At 40.9% G+C, this 22,329-nt stretch overlaps 2 protein-coding genes and 1 long non-coding RNA gene across 3 annotated transcripts; all 3 read right to left on the bottom strand.

Annotated features, from left to right (window-relative positions):
• Nucleotides 1-7,539: 7,539 nt before the first annotated feature.
• On the bottom strand, nucleotides 7,540-9,144 carry LOC102489074 (meiosis-specific nuclear structural protein 1-like). The gene is given in 3 exon segments (XM_014583288.2): nucleotides 7,540-8,040; nucleotides 8,595-8,853; nucleotides 8,856-9,144. Coding segments are annotated over 3 exon segments (891 nt in total). The 3' UTR covers nucleotides 7,540-7,697.
• A 1,573-nt stretch (nucleotides 9,145-10,717) lies between these two features.
• Nucleotides 10,718-12,317, bottom strand: LOC102488664 (meiosis-specific nuclear structural protein 1-like). The gene is given in 3 exon segments (XM_014583286.2): nucleotides 10,718-11,213; nucleotides 11,768-12,026; nucleotides 12,029-12,317. Coding segments are annotated over 3 exon segments (891 nt in total). The 3' UTR covers nucleotides 10,718-10,870.
• A 1,910-nt stretch (nucleotides 12,318-14,227) lies between these two features.
• On the bottom strand, nucleotides 14,228-19,405 carry LOC102488387 (uncharacterized). The gene is made up of 3 exons (XR_337084.1): nucleotides 19,323-19,405; nucleotides 18,597-18,648; nucleotides 14,228-14,342 (listed from the first exon to the last, which is right to left on the bottom strand). It is a non-coding gene; the product is annotated as an uncharacterized LOC102488387 (long non-coding RNA).
• Nucleotides 19,406-22,329: the final 2,924 nt, after the last annotated feature.

Below are 22,329 nucleotides of genomic sequence, written 5' to 3'. Positions count from 1 at the left end.
TAGTCTTACTTTGTATTATGAGCACTGCTCTATAGGCAACATATTTACAGAATCCTTCCAGGATACATCCGTTTTAAATAACTGATGCATATGCACTAGACATATTTCTGGCTTTTAGTACGTATTTTTCAATATATAAATACAATCTGTAATGATCAAATCAAGTTAATTGCACATGGACTACCTCAAATATTTGTGATTCATTTTGGAAACATTGTAAGTTATTTTATGATTTTGAGATATTTAGCAAATTATTGTGAATGGCATTCACTCTCACATGCTATGGAATACAAGAACACATTTCTCCCATTTAACTGTAATATAGTATCTTTACCCTTCCTTGTACTATGTTCCTTCTTCCCCATTATTCCCATCATATAGCTACTAGCTAACCCACCATTTCTTTTCCTTTTCTTTTAAGTTTATAAGTGAGGGCATCTGTACTTGCCAGAGAGAAACAGAAAGACAAAGAGAGAGGGAAAGTGAGAAATCACCTTTCAGGGAGAATGGCCAATGCTGCATGTTGCTGGTGTCATTTTCAAACTGCCAGGTCTGGGACTGGAACTGCAGTCAGCTTTGTGAGATTCCAACATCTTAACAACCATGCAAGCTGTTGGCCCTCTTACCCACTATTGTTACTAAATACATCTAGCCTCCACATATAACACTTATAGTACTTGTTGTAAGGTCTGGGGAAAGGGAAAAGAAACATGGCAGAAATATTCCCGCCAGCAGGAACTTCCCTGTTGTCCATACTTGGCCTACCACCAACAATGGACTTTCGTGCCCTTCAGCATTTGGCGCGCCTGCCAATGTTGAACAGAAATAGCGAACTTCATTGGCCAGACAAGGACCCATGGTGATCACCTATTGGACAACGGCCCTTTAAGAATGAGCAGCGGGACCAGCAGTTAGCTTAATGGCTATGTTGCTAGACTCCCATGTAGTTGACCACAGTTTTAGTCCCGACCGGGTGGCTTAAATTCACGCCGGGCGCGTGTGTGTGTGTGTGTGTGTGTGTGTGTGTGTCCAAGATCCTTCTGTCTGGCAAGCGCATGCGCCCTATAGCAAAAAAAAAAAAAAAAGAATGAGCAGCACCCACCCTGAGTGTGACTCTCTCGGCCTTGGCCAAGGCCGAGGGACCAAGGCCGAGGGACCTCACCCATGAGCGCAGAATAAATTATGCTGGTTTTATCAATGAGCAGCACCCACCCTGAGTGTGACTCCCTCAGCCTTGGCCAAGGGCCAAGGGACCTCACCCAAGAGCGCAGAATAAATTATGCTGGTTTTATTAAACCCCAAAGCCTGACTCTGGTATTTTCACCTCTGCTGCCTCTGACTTCGCCACCGCTCCCAAATGAAACCTAACACTTGTCTTTCTGTGCCTGGCTTTACAGTTATAGAGGAAATAATTCTAAAATTTGAATAAATCCCAAAAAGACACTGAATGGCAAAGGCAATCCTGAATAGACAAATAAACGCAACAAAGAAAAGCTGGAGTAGTTACACTACAAGTTTTTAAGTACACTACAAAGCTATATGAACAAAAATAGCATGGGAATGGCAAAACATAAGTAAATAAAATAAATAAAACCAGAAACAGACACATAGCTCAATTAAATAGGAAAAAATAGAAATGATTGCTTTTTACACTCAACTGATTTCCTTTTTAAAGAATTATTTTAACTTTATCTATTATTGTTATTTTTAATTTACCAGAGTGAGACAGAGAGAGAGAGAAAGTGAGAAAGTAAGCTGCCAGGTCTGGGACTCAATCCACATCCAGCCATATGGGAGTCCAGTTCTCAGCCACCACACCACCTGCCAGCTCCTGATTTTCCACAATTATGGAAATAACACTCATTGGGGAAGAACAATAAATGGTGCTGGAGATAGTGGGTATCTATGTGAGAAAGAACAGATTACAACCTTAAATATAAGTCACAAAACAAAACTAGAGTAGAAAAAATGGGAGTTGGAGGAGAGAGAAGCCAGGAAGAAAATGGCGGCTGTGGCTGCAGAGGCGGCAGCGACTGCAGCGTCCCTTGGGGATGGGGGCACCCGCGGGGCCGAGCCAGAAATGGAGCCCGTCCCCGGTAGCCAGGCCGCCACTGACCCGCTCCCGGTTCCCGCCACTGAGGCGTCTGTCAGGACGCAGCGGGGCCGGAGTTGCTGTCCCTTTGGGGGGGCGGACCCCGGCGGGGCCCGAGCCTCAGGAAGGGGCCGAGCTCCCACCTTACCCAGTGCCGCTGCCGGAGAGCCCTCTGGGCGAGGGACACCGCTGCCCCAGCCCCTCAGCCCCGGCGCTCGGGCTGCTGGCGGACAGGGACTCCGCAGTGTCACAACTGATTCCGGGCTCGGAGGTGCGGGTCACCTGGACTACATCATGGAGGACGCGCTCATCCTGTCGTTCCGCCTCTACTTCCAAAAATGCACATTCAACAGCAGGTGAGGCCCTTTCAGAAAATCAGAGTTCCTCAAAAGGCCCTGAAGAGGCCAGCAGTGAGGTTCAGGAAACAAATGAAGTGCATATCCTTGGTGAGCAGGATGAACCACAGACATTGGGCAAAAAGGGCAGCAAAAGCAATATCTCTGTTTACATGACCCTAGATCAAAAGAAATCTGACTCTTCCAGTGCTTCAGTGTGTAGCATTGATATCACAGATGATTTGAAATCTTCCAACTCTGAGTGTAGCTCTTCTGAAAGCTTTGATTTTCCTCCAGGCAGTATGCATGTACCTCCCACCTCCTCCACAAAGGAAGAGAAAAAGCTCAGTAATTCCTTGAAAATGAAACCCTTTTCCAAAAACGTGTCTAAATGCATCACGCCAGATGGCAGGATCATATGTATAGGGGACATTGTTTGGGCCAAGTATATGGCTTCCCTTGGTGGCCAGCCCGTATTCTTACTATAACTGTGAGCCAGAAAGATGATGGGCTTTTAGTCCGACAGGAAGCTTGTATTTTATGGTTCCGGTCTCCAACAATATCTTTCCTTGCTCTTTTGTAATTTCCCCCCTTCCTAGAAAACTTCCAGTTCTGCTTTAAAAAGAAGAGAAAGGGCCTATATCACAAGGCTATCACAGAGGCAGTCAAGGCTGCCAGACAGCTGACCCCTGAAGTGCAGGCTTTGTTGACACAATTTGAAACATGAACATGGACAGTAAGGCAGGTGAGAACCATGGGAAGGCACCACAGGTTTTCTAGTCCAGTTAGGAGTAATGTCTACAGAATAGCTTGGCCACAATGGAGAGAGAAGTTGAACTCAGTTGGCTGGCTTTTTAATACATTCCTTATAGCCATTTTTATACTAAGAGGCTTAACCTGAAAATAGAATCAAGCTTTGTTTTAAGGAAGTGAGAGAGTTTAGCATTATTTTTCAGTTTCAAAGTCTAAGACCATCCCAAGGCATAGAAGCCATAGCCTCAACTGAAATTGAATTTTTGCAGGGACCGTTAATTGCCATTTGTACCTAATAATGTATGTGTATATACACAGGTGTGTGTGCACATATGCACACACACACACACACAAATACAAATATAATCTGTCACTATGTGACACAGGTTGGATATTTGGAATTATAGTTAGGGCTGTTGATGTGGGAGAATAATGTGGATATTTAATGACTTTGTTTTTAAATTAATGAACACTTAGCTTTCTCTGAGCTTAATGGTGTAAAAGTTTGATATTTAATTGTTTGATAAACTGAGAGACTTGCTATTAAGTTACAAACTGGGGAACTAACTCAGTATTTGGGATTAAAACTGTCAAGATGGATAGGTTTGAGTCATCATTCTCTTATCCAATGCAATTTAAGAAATACTTTCAAGCTTCTGGTTTGGGAGTTTAGATAGGATTGGTTTTGAGATGTTTAATAGCTGATTGCTAAAATTGGCCAGATTTCTCCTGACTGGCTATTCCTAAATTCTTAGTTAATTACACTTTATGATGTAATTGTTATATGTATAATTGTTATATTTTGGATGTATCTAATTTGATAATTTAAAAAAATACCACTTATGGTATCTGTTTGCAGGTCAGGAAATAAGAAAATGTAATTGTGTGATGTTCTGAAATGTAAAAAAAAAAAAGCTAAAAAAATCAACTAAGTCCCCCCCCCAAAAAAAAAAGAGAAAAAATAGGGAAAATGCCTCAGATATTGGACTGAGCATAGATTTGTTGAAGACCTGAAAATCAGAGGCAATAAAAGCATAACTAGACAACTGATATTTTAGCAAACTGAAATGATTCTGCTCAGTAAATAACACAGTGAAGAAACATCTTATAGTAGAGGGTAAAGATATTTTCAATGTATTAATCTAATAAAGGATTAATATTCATAGTATGAGAAACTCAGTAAATCCAACAGCAGTAAGAAAAAAAATAGTCCTAATTACAAAATTAAACCAAGACATGAATAAGCATTTCTGCAGACATACAATAGTGAAGTATGTGGGAAAATTATCAATATCACTACTTACATATGAAATATAAATCAAAACTAAAAAATAATAAATGTGGCACTGGATGATGATTACCTGATAAAACTTGACACACTGCAATTTAACCCACACGAAAAGGATTAGAATTCACCTCAGGTGACCTCCCTGAGTGTCCTGGGCATACTTTTACCCATAAGCTTGGACTGGCTGAGACTGGGGTAGATAATGTGTTGAGACTCTTTTGGAAGTGCCTGTTTTTCTGTCTATAGATCTCTTTCTCTCATTTTGTCTCTTTCACTCATGAAGAATCAATTTTGAGGGACCAGCAGTTAGCGTCATGGCTATGTCGCTGGACTCCCACGTAGTTGACCGCGGTTCTAGTCCCGGACCCGGTGACTTAAACTCAGGCCGGGCGCATGTGCGTGCATGCCCAAGATCCCGAGAGGAGAATGGAAGAGAAGGGATTGCGGCGTGGCCATCCTCCCTGGGGGGTGATTTCCTGCTTTCTGTCTCTCTGTCTCTCTCTGTCTGTCTGGCGAGTGCATGCACCCTAGAGCAAAAACCTCTCCAAAAAAAAAAAAAAAGAAAGAAAAAGATAAGAATCAATTTTGAAACAGGTTTGTTTTTTTTTTTTCCTTAAGGAGAGTGGGGTTGTCATATGTTCACCAAAAAGATAGAAACAGAGAGAAGGAAACTGAGAAATCACCCCCAAAGTGGTGCTAACCGTGCCACAATTGTTCCTCTTCTATTTTCTTCTCAGGGTTTTGGACACACACACACACACACACGCCCAGTGTGATATTCAAGCCACCAGTTCATGACTTGAACCATGGTTAGCCATGTGGAAGGACAGCAGCTTATCGACAATGCTACTTGCTGACCTCTTTGAAGTAATTTTTTAAAAATAATCAATGCTGGGCCAGCAGGTGGTGTGCTGAAGGTGCTGAATTCCTCAAGGTCAACTGTGTAGTTCAAGTCCCTGGGTGGATGGCTAAGAAAACACTCTGGGCATGTGTTCATATCTACCCAAAATCTGGAAGAAAATTGGGGAGAAGGAATTGTGCTTTCTCTCTCTCTCTCTCTCTCTCTCTCTCTCTCTCTCTCTTTTCTCTCTCTTTGTCTCTCTCCAGTGGCAAGTGCATGGCCCCTGTAGCAAAAACTAAAACTAAAATAAAACCTGACTATTTACATTTTAATTAGATAGTTTGGAATAGTACCTGTTATCAAAGACTGCCCAGGTAATTCCCCAAGGGTTCCTTGAGCATGATACAGTTCCTCTTCCTGCCATGGATGTGGAGGAGTGGGACTGTCCTCCACCTGAAGATCAGCAAAGGCCTCGGAGGCCTGGGAGGCCAGGGAGGTTTGGGTAGAATGCCTGGGCTGGACATGATCCTGCAAGTGTTCAAATCTTTGAGTGGAACTCACAAATACCTAAGTATCCTTTGGAGGCTGGAGCATTCTTTGGCAGAAAAAGTCCTAGAATGCTATCTCTGGACTGTCCTGGTCTCTTGGGTTTAGACATGGCTCCTGAGATATTCTCTTTCTTTCTTCCTTTTTCTTTTTATTTGCCTCTTGTCTACCATTTGGTTATTAATTATCTTAACTCTTATGATGACATAATTTACAAATCTGTTTTGATGGTGTATCTCCTTTAATCCTTCTAATAGGTTGGCAAAAGCACACTATGAACCACACATACACAGTTATTTTAGTTTTTATGTGGTTTTATACAGTTGCCTAAAAATAATCATAAAGCAGAACTTATTCTTAATTAGGAAATAAAGAATTCAGGGGCTGGGAGGTGGCATGGTAGTTAAGGTGCTAAACTCACATATGGTTGACCATGGTTCAAGTCACAGGCCTGGTGGATTGCTTTCTCACTCTTCTTCTCTCTCTCTGTATTTTTGTGTATACTATCAAATTAAAATAATAATAATAAGTAAAACTAAATAGATAATGATTTTTAAAATAATTCAAAGTTAAAATTTAACTGACTTTCAAAAGATTCTGACCTTACAAATCATTTATAAAATATTACATATTCTTTATTTGATAGTATACACAAACCATACTAAAATGTCTTTCAATGAGTAAAAGGTAGAGTTTCAGATACAGGGAATTCTAATTAGATTGACATAGTTAAGACTAAAAATATAAATTAGACATCATTACCTTATATTCAGTCCTTGCCTTTAATGGGTCAATGAACACAAAATAAAACACAGATGAGTCTGCTTGGTTTTGAGAAGTGAAAGAATTTCCCCAGTATTTATATATTCATATAACCAGGTACATATAAGCCTAAGAAAAAAACAGTCTATTGTAGCTTATGACATGGCATTCATTATCTTTGCAGAAAGATGAAGAACATTACTAATGAATTACCAATTATAGCTTTAGAAAGGGCAAACAGTGACAAAATTTAGTAGACTGAAATTACTATCAAAATGTTAAAACCCAACAATACTCATCTAACCACAAGTCAGCCTTACTTAAAACAGGACTGTACAAGAAAAAATACAGTCAGGCACTCATGATATGAGTTCTGGTGTAGAAGATCAATTAAATTATGGCATACAAAAAATGGTGAGACAATAGGCTGGCAGGTGGCACGGTGGTTGAGGCCCTGGACTCCCACATGACTGACCATGGCTTGAGTCCCAGACTTAGTTTCTTTCTTTCTTTCTCACTTTTCCTTTCTCTTCCTGTGCTCAAATTAAAAAATAATTCCAAATTGAATTAAATAAATAATTATTTTAAAAGGTGATATTTCTATTTTCACATAAATAAGGCAATGGCCAACTACTACTCATTACTAATTTTTTTGAGATACACTATAAACTCTACTTTTTCTGATCTCTTTGATTTTAAGAAATTTTTGCCTTAGGGTGTGTGCACTCGCCACCCCCGGGGGGGACGGCCTGATCACAGTCCCTTCTCCATTCTCCTCTCGGGACTGTGTGTGTGCGCGCGCGCACACACACACACACACAAGCACGGCATGATTTTCAAGCTTCTGGATCTGGGATTCTAACCATCGTAAGTCATGTGGGAATCTAATATCTTAAGCACCACGCCACACCATCTGCTGGCTCTGGGTCTAGATTTTTAGCTTTAAAAATCTGTCTTTTAACTGTAATGTTTACACCATTTATGTATAGAGGAAATATCACCATGGCTGGGTTTAAGTCTATGTACTGTCTTTCTACTGCTTTGTCTAAAATTATATTCTTCTCTCTGTTAATAATTCTTTCAATTTCTGAAACTTACTTTTAGTTTTCTGGCGTGTAACTCAGCTTGTTCCTCCTGATATAATTCCTGTCGTACTTGTTCCAGATCGTCACGTTGCCGCAGCATTTCTTCCAATTTCTGAGCCAGCGCATCCTGAAGCTGGCGTCTTTTTTCTTCATTTTCTTGAATTTTTGCCATCCGATTTTCTTCTCTTTGCTGCTGTATGTGGGCAAATTCTATGATTTTTCTGTTTTCTTCTTCCATCTCCTCACGTTTCTTCTTTCTCCAGAGAGCCTGCTCTTTCTGAAACTCTTCTATATACCTTCGAGTGGCATTCATTTTTTCTAATTTGTGTTGTTTTTCTCTGAAAAACAACAGTGGGTACCATTTTATAGTAATAGAAATAATAATATAAAAATAATTTCATTCTGATAACTATCCTCCCCATTTAGTTTGTTCATTCATTCATGTAACCGATATACCACGTATGAACTTTCTCTGAATAAAATACCACCATGCCTTTCTGTTAGCCTATTAATGAGGCTTTAGGCAACGCAGTTCCTGAAGGCTACCACCTAATCAGCACGGCGCTGCAGCACTCTACACTGAAGCTGTTTACCAGGGAAATTCATCAGGAAACATGCTTTCTGACACACGATATGGACATATTTAAGAAAAACAAAGGTTTAGGTCATTCAGTCACTTAGTAGGCATTTACTTATTAGCAGATTATTAATTTACTAATTATCATGCTAACGAAAATAAGGAAGACTTGATCTGAATTTATGAGTCACAGCTAACATCATTGAGCCCTTACTATGTATCAGGCACTGTTCTAGGAACTTTACCGCATCACAAAAAACCTACAAGAAATCTACAGTAAATGTTCAGTCTGTAAGAACACTGGGATAAACTTACAGTTGATCTTCTTCATAGATTTTCCTAACAATTTCATCAATCATGAGTTTTTCTTTCAACAACTGTTCATAAGTTTCTTGCTTTTTTCTCTCTGGCTCTTCAACTTGTTTCTCTAAGTCAAAATAGTTTTGTGCCTTCACTTCGTTCCGTTTGTCTTCGGCGGCACTCTCTTCCTTTATTACTCGCTCCTGTTCTTCCATCATGGTTTTGGCTATTTCAGCATCACGTTTCATTTGCTCATATTTAATGGCATCTTTTCAGCAATCTGAGCTGCCCTTTCTTTATTCATGTAAGCTGCTTTTAACTTTTTCTCTAATTCTCTGAGCTCGATACTGTTTTCTCTTACTTGTTGTCTCATCTTTTCATCCTTTAGACTTTCATGTTTTAGTTTTGCTAGTTCCATAGCCAATTTTTCTTCTTGTTCAAGCTGGAGTTTCCTCAATCTCTTATTTTCTTCTGCCTTTTGAATGGCCTCTTCCATATCCAACTCAAATTGTTCATTCTGAAATCTCTTGTGTTCACCATGGGTATCATTTCCATTCTGCACCATTTGGTTCCTGACTTGACTCTGTATATTTTTTTTAGCTCCTAGAAATGCAATTTTTTTGCGGTAGTTATCATCTACTATTTTCCTTTTTTTGGAGACTTTTTTCTGCTATAGGGCGTGTGTGCTCACTAGACAGACAGAGAGAGACATAGAGACAGAAAGCGAGAAATCACCCCCCAGGGGGGATGGTCACGCCGCAATCCCTTCTCCTCCATTCTCCTCTCGGGATCTTAGGCACGCATGCACATGCACCCAGCGTGAGTTTTAAGCCCCCAGGTCCGGGACGTGAACCGTGGTCGACTACGTGGGAGTCCAGCGACATAGCCATTACGCTAACTGCTGGTTCCCTCATCTACTAATTTTTGATACCGTTCACTAAAGCTCAAAGTTCTCCTTTTGGAAGCCATGCTGGCTGACAGAAACAAAGCTCTTCTCCAGTGGCCCGGGGCCACCACGTCCCGCAGCCAACTCAGTCTCATGACCACTCACCAGGTCTGGGTCTTGAACCACTGTGAGCCATGTGGGAGTCCAGCGATATAATTGCTTTGCTATCTGCTGGCCCCTCTGACTTCTTTTTAATGCCAGTGAAGATCATTTTTGATCCAGAGATGTACTTCCTGGGATTCTCCAAATTGAAACTCACACTGGATGTGTGAGCATGCCCAAAAATCCAGAGAGGAGAATGGAGAAGAAGGGATTACAGTATAGCCATCCCCCCCGGGTGGTGATTTATCATTTTATCTCTTTGTCTCTGTGTTTCCCACAAGCACATACGCCCTATAGCAAAAATCTCTCTAGGAAAGAAAAATAGGAAAGAAATTCACATAAATGTTGGACAATGACAGCTAAGTGTTTAGTCTAGTTGGTAGTGATCAAGGGTGCAATCTCTATAAACAGACAACCTTTGTTTAAAGCAGTTCAACCACAGACCACCAGCGGCATGATCCCTAGAGTTATTCTGCCTCTGTTCTCTTATTTATTATTATTATTTTAATAATAGTTTCTTTGACATAGGGTGCATGTGCTTGTGGGAGAGAGAGAGAGAGACAGAGACAGAGAGAGGGAAAAGGAGGGATCACCCCCAAACAGGGGATGACCACACAGCAATCCCTTTTCCTCCATTCTCTCGGGATTTTAAGCACACATGCGTATACACCTGACATGAGTTTCAAGCCGCTAGATCCAGGACTCAAACTGTGGTTGACCACATGGGAGTCCAGCGACATAACCATTACACCATCTGCTGGTCCCAGTGTTATGCTTTTTATGAGGCAGTTTGAGAACTGCTGTCTGGATCCAGCTTGTTTTGGTTTGATTTTTGTCATAGGGCAAGTGCACTCGCCAGAGAGGGAGAGGTAGAGGAAGTAAGAAATCACCTCCACCCCCGGGGGGGACGGCCTGATCACAGTCCCTTCTCCATTCTCCTCTCGGGACTGTGTGTGTGCGCGCGCGCACACACACACACACACAAGCACGGCATGATTTTCAAGCTTCTGGATCTGGGATTCTAACCATCGTAAGTCATGTGGGAATCTAATATCTTAAGCACCACGCCACACCATCTGCTGGCTCTGGGTCTAGATTTTTAGCTTTAAAAATCTGTCTTTTAACTGTAATGTTTACACCATTTATGTATAGAGGAAATATCACCATGGCTGGGTTTAAGTCTATGTACTGTCTTTCTACTGCTTTGTCTAAAATTATATTCTTCTCTCTGTTAATAATTCTTTCAATTTCTGAAACTTACTTTTAGTTTTCTGGCGTGTAACTCAGCTTGTTCCTCCTGATATAATTCCTGTCGTACTTGTTCCAGATCGTCACGTTGCCGCAGCATTTCTTCCAATTTCTGAGCCAGCGCATCCTGAAGCTGGCGTCTTTTTTCTTCATTTTCTTGAATTTTTGCCATCCGATTTTCTTCTCTTTGCTGCTGTATGTGGGCAAATTCTATGATTTTTCTGTTTTCTTCTTCCATCTCCTCACGTTTCTTCTTTCTCCAGAGAGCCTGCTCTTTCTGAAACTCTTCTATATACCTTCGAGTGGCATTCATTTTTTCTAATTTGTGTTGTTTTTCTCTGAAAAACAACAGTGGGTACCATTTTATAGTAATAGAAATAATAATATAAAAATAATTTCATTCTGATAACTATCCTCCCCATTTAGTTTGTTCATTCATTCATGTAACCGATATACCACGTATGAACTTTCTCTGAATAAAATACCACCATGCCTTTCTGTTAGCCTATTAATGAGGCTTTAGGCAACGCAGTTCCTGAAGGCTACCACCTAATCAGCACGGCGCTGCAGCACTCTACACTGAAGCTGTTTACCAGGGAAATTCATCAGGAAACATGCTTTCTGACACACGATATGGACATATTTAAGAAAAACAAAGGTTTAGGTCATTCAGTCACTTAGTAGGCATTTACTTATTAGCAGATTATTAATTTACTAATTATCATGCTAACGAAAATAAGGAAGACTTGATCTGAATTTATGAGTCACAGCTAACATCATTGAGCCCTTACTATGTATCAGGCACTGTTCTAGGAACTTTACCGCATCACAAAAAACCTACAAGAAATCTACAGTAAATGTTCAGTCTGTAAGAACACTGGGATAAACTTACAGTTGATCTTCTTCATAGATTTTCCTAACAATTTCATCAATCATGAGTTTTTCTTTCAACAACTGTTCATAAGTTTCTTGCTTTTTTCTCTCTGGCTCTTCAACTTGTTTCTCTAAGTCAAAATAGTTTTGTGCCTTCACTTCGTTCCGTTTGTCTTCGGCGGCACTCTCTTCCTTTATTACTCGCTCCTGTTCTTCCATCATGGTTTTGGCTATTTCAGCATCACGTTTCATTTGCTCATATTTAATGGCATCTTTTCAGCAATCTGAGCTGCCCTTTCTTTATTCATGTAAGCTGCTTTTAACTTTTTCTCTAATTCTCTGAGCTCGATACTGTTTTCTCTTACTTGTTGTCTCATCTTTTCATCCTTTAGACTTTCATGTTTTAGTTTTGCCAGTTCCATAGCCAATTTTTCTTCTTGTTCAAGCTGGAGTTTCCTCAATCTCTTATTTTCTTCTGCCTTTTGAATGGCCTCTTCCATATCCAACTCAAATTGTTCATTCTGAAATCTCTTGTGTTCACCATGGGTATCATTTCCATTCTGCACCATTTGGTTCCTGACTTGACTCTGTATATTTTTTTTAGCTCCTAGAAATGCAATTTTTTTGCGGTAGTTATCATCTACTCTTTTCCTTTTTTTGGAGACTTTTTTCTGCTATAGGGCGTGTGTGCTCACTAGACAGACAGAGAGAGACATAGAGACAGAAAGCGAGAAATCACCCCCCAGGGGGGATGGTCACGCCGCAATCCCTTCTCCTCCATTCTCCTCTCGGGATCTTGGGCACGCATGCACATGCACCCGGTGTGAGTTTTAAGCCCCCAGGTCCGGGACGTGAACCGTGGTCGACTACGTGGGAGTCCAGCGACATAGCCATTACGCTAACTGCTGGTTCCCTCATCTACTAATTTTTGATACCGTTCACTAAAGCTCAAAGTTCTCCTTTTGGAAGCCATGCTGGCTGACAGAAACAAAGCTCTTCTCCAGTGGCCCGGGGCCACCACGTCCCGCAGCCAACTCAGTCTCATGACCACTCACCAGGTCTGGGTCTTGAACCACTGTGAGCCATGTGGGAGTCCAGCGATATAATTGCTTTGCTATCTGCTGGCCCCTCTGACTTCTTTTTAATGCCAGTGAAGATCATTTTTGATCCAGAGATGTACTTCCTGGGATTCTCCAAATACCTCATCAGTGTATTCTCTTCCCATGTGTTGGATGCCTTTGTTCTTGTTGGCATCTTTGTAAAATAATCCAGGGGGCTGACCTGTCTTCCACCCAAACAGATCATGGAGATTAGGCCATTCTTAGGTCTAACCCTAACTCAGCATGGAGGTTAAGGCAGCTGGATCCCATGAAACTATATCATTTGAGACCTGAATTAAGTGGTTTGAAGAACATGCCAAGTGGGTGTGCCTGCATGTCCAATAACCCCAAGAGCAGAATGGAGGAGAAGGGATTGTAGCATGACCATTCCCCCAAGTGCTGATGTCTCACTTTCTTTTCTTCCTCTCTCTCCCTCTGTTTCACTGTGGTGAGAGCACACACCCTATAGCAAAAAAAAAAAAAAAAAAAAAAGACAATAACTAACGAATTTTAAAAAGTAGAGTTCTGATTGCATAAAAATTTTAGTTTAAGCATGTTAAACATGCTTAATGAACTAATCAGGGGAACAGCAGATAATGTAGTAGTTTTGTCACTGGATTTCCACATCACCAGCTGTAGTTCAAATCCTGAACATGGTGGCTTTAAATTTATGCCAGGCATTTGTGGGTGCATGCCATGAGATCCTGGCAGGAGAATGGAGAACAAGGGATTGTGGCCTGGTCATTCATCCTGGGGATTTATTTCTCACTTTATGTCTCACTATGTCTCTCTCTTCCCCCAATAATCGCACATGCTCTAAAGCTAAAAATTCTCAAAAACAAAAGTCAGAACTTTAGAATATTTAAATTAAGGTTGAGTATTAAGAAATTAAGACCAGAATAATTCCATAGAGAATGAAGAAATAGTTAAAGTCATACATAACAGTAATTAAATAGAAAACAAAAAAGGAATTATTTTTAAAATCTCAAAATGTAGTCTTGTAATATTCTTTTAAAAGTTAAGAATTTCCAAAGGAAAATAAGCAATTACAAAAAACACTTAACCGCAGAGAAAAATGTATTTGCAAATTGGTAAGAAGACATAGTGTAGTGAATAATTGACTAGAAGATCTAAATTTAACATTTTATTGTCAACAGAAACGTATTTAAAAACTCTTTCACAGTTAATGTAGCAGTGCATAAAACTATAGAAAAGTGACCAAAAAGTGCATGAAATTTGTCAAATGGTTAAGAAACTGACAAGCCAGATGTCATTCCTTTTTTTTCCTTAAACAACTTGTTATTTAATTTTATTTATCATTATTATTATTATGTGTTTAATTTGCAACAGAATGCATGCACTCACCAGATAGGGGTTGGGGAAGTGATGAAGCAAGCCGCAAGGTCTGAGATTTGAACCATGATCAGTCACGTGGTAATCGAGCACCTTAGTTACCATGCCACTGCTGGCTCTGCCAGTTGGTATTTTAAGGTTCTAGAACACAGGGAAAATAAGAATCATGGTTTCTGGACCTACATAGGAACAAGACATGTAATATACATCCAATTCTAGAAGGGTTATAAAGGTTAGTATAATCATGGGGAATGTAACTCATGGTCGAGTACTATTCATTCTAATAGTTCCAATTAGTATGATACTAATGTTCTCATCACAGAAAATGTGAAATATTTCAGGTGAAATACATATTAATTACCTTTGTCTAATTATTCCATGTTACATTTAAAAATATAAAAACTACTTTGTATTTTACAATTTTTATACATATAATTTGTATGTATATAATGTATAGATAATGTACATATCTATAATTTCCCTATATCTAATTTTTCAAATGTTTAAAAATGGTGAATGTGTGCACTACCCACTCACATATATAAAAATATTTGTTGTCCTCTCCATACATTTATGATCCTCCTTTAAAATCACCTCTGTTCAGGTGACAGCATTATCATCCAACTTAATAGGACCTTGTCTCTATCACAAGGCCCTCAAAACCTATTTTTGTTGTTTGGACTCAATTTGCTTAAGGGTAGAGAAAAAAACTTTTCCAGGTTTTATGGACCCCTAGGACCATTATTAATAGGAGCTACATGTACCAGTGCAGGACAATCTCCAAATGACAATCTAGGCCTAAACTGTTTTGTCTTGTGACTTGGCTGAATTGTTTGCCCTGAATCACATGACTTGACTGGATTTCCTAATGCTGTCCTCTCTATTTAAGTGTTATTGAAGAACTATCAATATATATTGGTCGTGTGTGTGTGTCTGTATCTGTGTGTGTGTGTGTGTGTGTGTATGTGTGTCCCAAATCCTGAAAGAATGGAGAAGGGATTACAGTGTAGCTTTCTTCCCTGGGGAATGACTTCTCACTTTCCCTCTCTCCCTGTCTGTCTCTCTTTGCAGTTAATGCATACACCCGATAGCAAAAATTTGTAAGTAAATAAATAAATAAACTGGGGCAGCAGGTGATCTGGTGGTTAAGGCACAGGATCCCATATGGCTAACTGTGCACTTCAAGTCCTATACCCAACACCTTGAAAAATACACTAGGCACGAGTGTGTACATGACCAAAATCCTGAGAGGAGAGTGGAGAAGAAGGAATTGCTGCATAGCCATCTTCCCTGGGGGGGTGGGAGGGGGTGACTTGTCACTTTCCCTCTTCACTGTCTCTCTTCAGAGAGTACAGTGGCCTTATAGAAAAATAGTAAAATCAGTAAATAAATATTACAGCTACCTGTTATTTTTCCATTAATAAATTGTTTTAGAATGGCTGGTAGGTGGCATGGTGGTTAAAGGCACTGGATTCCCACATGGCCAACCACGGTTGGCCCAGAACTGGCAGCTTGCTTTCTCACATTCCATTTCTCTCTCTCTGTCTCTATCTGGCCACATTAAAAAATAATAATAATGAAGGAATTAAAGAAAGAAAGAATTCTTTACCATAAATAAGTCAATTGTTATAGGAAGCAATGACTCAAGTGTTTGTGTTCTGCTAAAGCAAACCCCTGACCTTCACAACTCATGACTGTCATTTTGTGCTCTGTGCCTGGGGATTTGCATGTTTAGTTTGTCATTTGAAAGTTTCTCAAGCTCACCTTTACTTCACCCATTCCATAGTTCCTGCAGTTAAGTTCTGAGTACTGAATAAATCACCTTTCCTTTCAAGCAGTCTACCTGGCCCAGTTGAGTCCACCTGTGGCTCTCTCAACTTCTTTTTCTTCTTTTCTTTTTTTTGGAGAGGTTTTTGCTATAGGGTGCATGCGCTCACCAGACAGACAGAGAGAGACAGAGAGATAGAAAGTGAGAAATCACCCCCCAGGGCGGATGGCCACATCATAATCTTTGCTCCTCCATTCTCCTTTTGGGAGAATGGGCACGCCTCAATACACGCCTGGCGTGAGTTTAAGCCACCGGATCCAGGACTCAAACCGTGGTCGACTATGTGGGAGTCTAGTGACATAGCCATTACACTAACTGCTGGTCCTGACTCTCTCAGTTTCTTAATTTATTACTTTGGCATCATCTTCCAGGACAGACTGTGATATATAAGTAAGTGCCTCATCCATGTTATTCATTTCTATTTTTCCTTAACTGTCTCCTGCTCACTGAGGGCACATGCAGAATATGAAAAACTTACTGCAAATACTAAACACCTTAGCACAGTCCTGAGGTGTCCACCATCAAGAAAGTGTGTGGGTGTTAGTGCTGCCCTCCCCACTATGAAGAAACTCACTGGCTGTGCCTCGCTCAAAAGTAGCTCAAAGCAGTTCCTTGGAGGACTTTAGACATCCATCCAATATCAGTGAAGGTAATACTGTACTGTCTACTTTTATCTACATGATTTCACTTTTCTTTCATTGATAAGAAAGCTATACACCCCGTGAATCATGAATGCATTTCCTTGCCAGACCTGGCAGTTTGGAAAACACCCTGGGTGGGTGTGTGCAAACACATGTGCCCATATCCCAAAAGGAGAAATGGAGACAGTATTGCAGTGTGGTCATTCCAGTAGGAGGGCTTCTCTCTTTCTTGCCCTCTCTCATGCACCCTCTAGCAAAAATTTTAAAGCCCATTTTAAATAATTCTTTGCTCAGTGCTTCAAAATCACTTTTTCTCTTTATGAAGACCAGATAGAGAGGCAGTAAAATATAAAATGTTTAAAGGATCATCATCAAGATAGCCAAGTGCATTTGGAATATTTTTCTGTGTTCTTTCTATGCTACCTTGATTTTGTGCTAGTAAATTACAAAGTCCCAGAGCTCTGGCTAGTGGCACAACAGTGCAGGTGACAGTCTTAATCTCCATGTTAGCTGTTGTAAGATGGTAATTAAAATGGGATGTGTAGGGATCAGCAGGTGGTATGGTGATTGAGGTGTGGGACTCCCACATGGCTGACCACAGTTTCAGTTCTGTATCTGGAGGTTTGCTTTCTCACTTTCCCTCTCTCCCTCTGTCACTCTCTGGTGAATTAAAATAATGATCATGATAATGATAAATAAAATTAAATAAATAAGTCTTTTTTAGAAAAAGTTAGAATGTAGACAAAGAGACCATGATTGCTCTGGGCGACCTGTCTTCCTGGGTGAAGGCATGTCTGGACTGTGAGGTGCCAGGCTCAGGCACAGGGGTCAGTGGCCTTCCCTGGACAGGTTCTCTGGAGTCCCAGCTCCAGGAGAGTGGGCAGACAGCACTCTAAATGGTTGGGAGAGGCCACACACTCCCAGAAGAGAGCAGTCTCAGAGTGTCACCAACATAAGGCAGCCCCAGTTTGTCTTTTCCTAAAAGCTTGCTCTGTTAATTTGCTTCCACACACAAAATCCATCTTTCTGATGAGTATTTGTCTAGTTCTCCCTGGAAACGTGGTGATGGGATGAAATAATGATTAAGAGAGATGGTGGCCGACTGATCTCACCAGCCTTGTCTGCAGTCCTGTGGTATGGATTATTTTTAGGAGCCAATGTGATTGCTTGTACAATTGTTCACAGGAACAAAGCAGCTTCTAACTTTCATTTGGGTTGTCTCCACCTGAAGTTTCCTTTTCATTTAGTGGCTGCAATTTTCAGACATTAAATTGAATCCAAGTTGTATCACAGCCCACTTTTTCATCATGACAACCCTGTTCCTGGGAGATAGACAGACAGAAGTTTGCAGCACTGATGGTTCCTGTTGGGGAGGGCTCTGGTGTCATGAGCTGGGGGATGGGCTGTGGTGTCTGTCATGTCTGTGGTGGCTGTGGTATCTGGAATGTCCATGGTCAGAAAGGAGGTGTGCAGCTACACTAACTTCTCAGAGGATCAGGCCACTCGTGCTTCTCCCTCTTCTGGCTGCATAGGGATGGAATGTGACTTTTTTTATTTTTTTATTTTATTATTATTTTTTTTTTTAGAGAGGTTTTGCTATAGGGCACGAATGCTTGCCAGAAAGACAGAGAGAGAGACAGAGGGACAGAAAGGAGAAATAACCCCCCTTGGGGGGGGATGCCCACACTGCAATTCATTTACTTCCATTCTCCTCTCAGGATCTTGAGCATGCACACACACAGTCCTGGTGTGAGTTTAAGCCACTGGGTCCAGGATGCCAACTGTGGTTGACTACATGGGAGTCCAGCGACATAGCCATTATGCCAACTGCTCATCCTGTGAATGTGACCTTGATGCTTGCTGGGAGACCTGAATGAGCATGCAGGGCAGCTGTAGTGGTAGTGTCTGAACCTCAAAAATACTCACCTCCTGAAGGTAGAACTCTCTGCCGCTTCATCAGGAGGGGTGGCATGGGTGGCTGTGGAAGGAGAGTGCCATGGTCACTTCCTGGGGTGCGAAGATCTCCAGGTGGACTGAAGATGAAGCCCAAGTGGTCCATGCCCACATCCAGAGTCATGCAAGGAGCAATGGTAACCAAATGCCCCTTTTTCAGGTACTGAACTCATGGCCCTTGAGAAGTGCCATGCCCATGCCACACCAACTGCTAGTGAGGTGTCCCTCGCCACAGAGAATTGTCACTGGCACCACCCTGGGATTTGAGAGAGCTCAAAGGGAGGGCATAGGTCTGTGAGGCAGAGCTAAGGGAGGGGCCACTGCTAATTTTCCTGTTAACTAAAAACTGCTCTAAAAATACAGCCCATCATTTTTTTCCCAAGGTTTATGTCATAAGGCACATGCAGCCACTGGAGAGAGACAGAGACAATAAAAGGAAAAATTATAAATCATACTGAAAGGTTCCTGCCGGTAACTGGCTGATCCTCCTTGTCCAGGGAGTGCTACGGCGACCCCAATCAACCACAAAAGTCGGTTCTTGATGCAAAGTGCAAGAAGCTTTATTTCTAGCGCGCTAGGATTTCATTCCCAGTCATGTAAGATATGATGGCGAGTGAAGCCCCGAACAAAGGGGCATTCAGGTAATATAGACATCGGTGGGGTGAGGGGAGGAAAGAATGAGGAAGTAAGATAAGGTACCTGACTTCTTGCATGGAGCTGAGCTGGCCTGCAAGGAGCTGAGCAAGTCCTTGGGGTTTGCATAACTCAGAGCTTTTATCATAAAGGCGGCATCTGCTTAGTACAGAAGCAAAAAGGCAAAAGTTAAATGTTGTCTTTACAGAGCTAAACAGGCACAGTTGGATTTTATTTTTACAATACCACAGGGAAGATGGCCACACTGCAATCCCTTCTCCTCCATCCTCTTCCTGGGATATTGGGCACACACCACACATGCTGGTTTTGTTTTCAAGCCACCATGCCTGAGACTCGAACCAGGGTCAATTATATGAGAGACCAGCACTATGCCACTAAAGTGGCACTTAATTACTATACCACCTCCTGGCTCCTAGCTCATCAATTTTAAGAAAAACATTTTCCCAACTTGATAATTTAAAACATATCTAATCCTAATAGAGATGTACTTTATAAAATATACAATGGGTTCAAAGATTTTGTATAAAAAATAAGTAAATAGTACTTATGTAATTTTTTATACTGAATACATGTTGTGATGGTAATACTTAGTTTGAATATAACAATTAATTTTTCTTTTTTTTTTGGAGGGGGAGAGGGTTTTGCTATAGGGCGCGTGCGCTCGCTAGACAGACAGACAGAGACATAGAAAGCGAGAAATCACCCCCCAGGGGGGATGGTCACGCCGCAATCCCTTCTCCTCCATTCTCCTATCGGGATCTTGGGCATGCATGCACATGCGCCCGGCGTGAGTTTTAAGCCACAGGGTCTGGGACGCGAACTGCGGTCGACTACGTGGGAGTCCAGCGACATAGCCATTAAGCTAACTGCTGGTTCCCTATAACAATTAATTTTTTTAAAAATGCAGGACTCTTATGGTGTCTGACTCAGTCATTGCAAGCTGTACCACCATACACACAAATGAGAGTATGACCAAGGCAGGAGTTCTATGTCCTATGACTGCCACATATCATTATGGCCTCACTCCTTTGTTGCTTCTGATGTTGGGTGAGGCTACAGTCATGTCCCTCCCTGACCACTGAAGATATGTTGAAGACCTAATTCTGGTAACTGGAATCATGGAAATAGGGTCTTTCCAGATGTAATTAATTAACAGGAGATCAGTGAGGTGGTGTGAAACCCAACATAATCAGTGTCCTTATAAAAATGGAAAAATGCTGTGTGACCAACCAGAAATTGGCACGAGGTAGCTGTAAACCAAAAACTGCTAAGGAGTCAATACCAAAATCCCAAGCTGACAAGAAACAAGGACAGAGTTTATACAGTCTCAGAGGATGCCTGGCCCTCTAACTTCACAATTGTACCCTCCAGAATTGTGGAATAAAAAAGTTTCTGTTGTTTTTTCATTATATTTTTTGGAAAGGTTTTTGCTATAGGGCACCTGTGCTTGTCAGAAAGACAGAGAAAAACAGAGAGACAGAAAATGAGAAATCACCTCCCCCCCTGGGGGAATGGCCATGCTGCAATCGCTTCTCCTCCATTTTCCTCTCGGGATCTTGAGCACGCACATACGTATGCCTGGCATGACCTGGCATGAGTTTAAGCCACTGGGTCCAGGACTTGAACAGCAGTCAACTACATGGGAGTCCAGTGACATAGCCATTATTCCACTGCTGGTTCCAGGTTTCTGTTTTTAAAGCCATATAAATGGTGGTATTTCCTAACAGCAACCCTAGGAAAAAGTATAGGTGCCAGATTCCTCCTGGTTAGGACTGCTTGCCACATAGACTGGTGTCTCTTGCCACATAGAGCTGTTGGAGACATTGTGATACTTAAGAGATCAGAGATATTGTTACAAGGAACTGAAAATTTTGCTGGATATTATGGAACTTAAGAGACCTAATGTGGGAGAAAGGGCTTTCAAAAGATGTTGGGAGTCAAGCAGATCTGGTACTTTCCCATTAATCTTTTAAGAAAAATAGCTTCTGGGACAAGCAGATGGTATAATGGTTACATTGCTAGACTCCGATGTAGTTGACCATGGTTCATGTTCCAGACTCAGTGTCTTAAAACTCCTACCAGGCACGTATAAATGCGTGCCTAAACAGGAGAATGGAGGAAGAGGGATTGTGGCATGACCATCTCCCCTGGGGGATGACTTCTCACTTTCTGTCTCTGTCTTTTTTTTTTTTTTTTTGTCTCTCTAGCGAAAGCACACACCCTATAGTAAAAGTCTCTCTTAAGAAAAAAGAAAAAAATTGATCTGTATACAGTTCCTAATAAATCCAAGAAATCCCTCTAAGTACTGAATTTTTCTCTTCTTTTCTCATTTGGTGTCTGAAACTCTGGTTGTCTCAGTTTCCCAATAAGAAATCTTATTGTTGGCGTCTAGATTACATATACTAATTTATAAGGATATAAATAAAATGTAGATGAGGAGTCAGGGTTCCTGACATCTATATGGGCCTGGGAAGAAATGCAGAGCAATGCATCTCGTTTGAGAAGTAACACCTTGGACCTTGAAATGAGGAATCCAGGTCTTGAGTAACTCTAGACATGATTTACTATTTTATTTTAGTAAAATTTTTTTATTTAAATTTATTTATTTACGTTCATCCACTGTACATCATTACAGCATACAAAATGAGATTTTCCATCCAGAGTACACTGTATATTGTCTCAATCAAGCACATCAACATACATGTTATTGTCAACAAATAATTTTCCATTTCTTGTTTCCTGTATTTTTTGCTTTTTTCCCCCTCCATCCTTGATTCCCTATGTCTTACCCTCTGCCATCTCCCACTCTCTTCCCACACTGTCTCTGGTATCTATGTTTACTTTCTATATTGTTTGCCCCCCATTTTTTATTGAATTACTAAAGATCTTAATTAATCTAAATATTTTCATAGCAAACACAGCTGACATATACATTTCCATGAACACAAGTCTAACTTTAGGCATCCTATAAAGTAGCACCTAGCTGGGGATATATATCGTACTGCAGTCATCGAATGGATTTTTTTTTTTCTGAAACTTTTTTTTTGTGACT

The sequence above is a fragment of the Tupaia chinensis genome, unplaced genomic scaffold (assembly GCF_000334495.1).
Source record: "Tupaia chinensis unplaced genomic scaffold, TupChi_1.0 Scaffold144240_1, whole genome shotgun sequence".
NCBI classification, from domain to species: Eukaryota; Metazoa; Chordata; class Mammalia; order Scandentia; family Tupaiidae; genus Tupaia; species Tupaia belangeri.
This window is presented reverse-complemented; position numbering and strand designations above follow the sequence as displayed.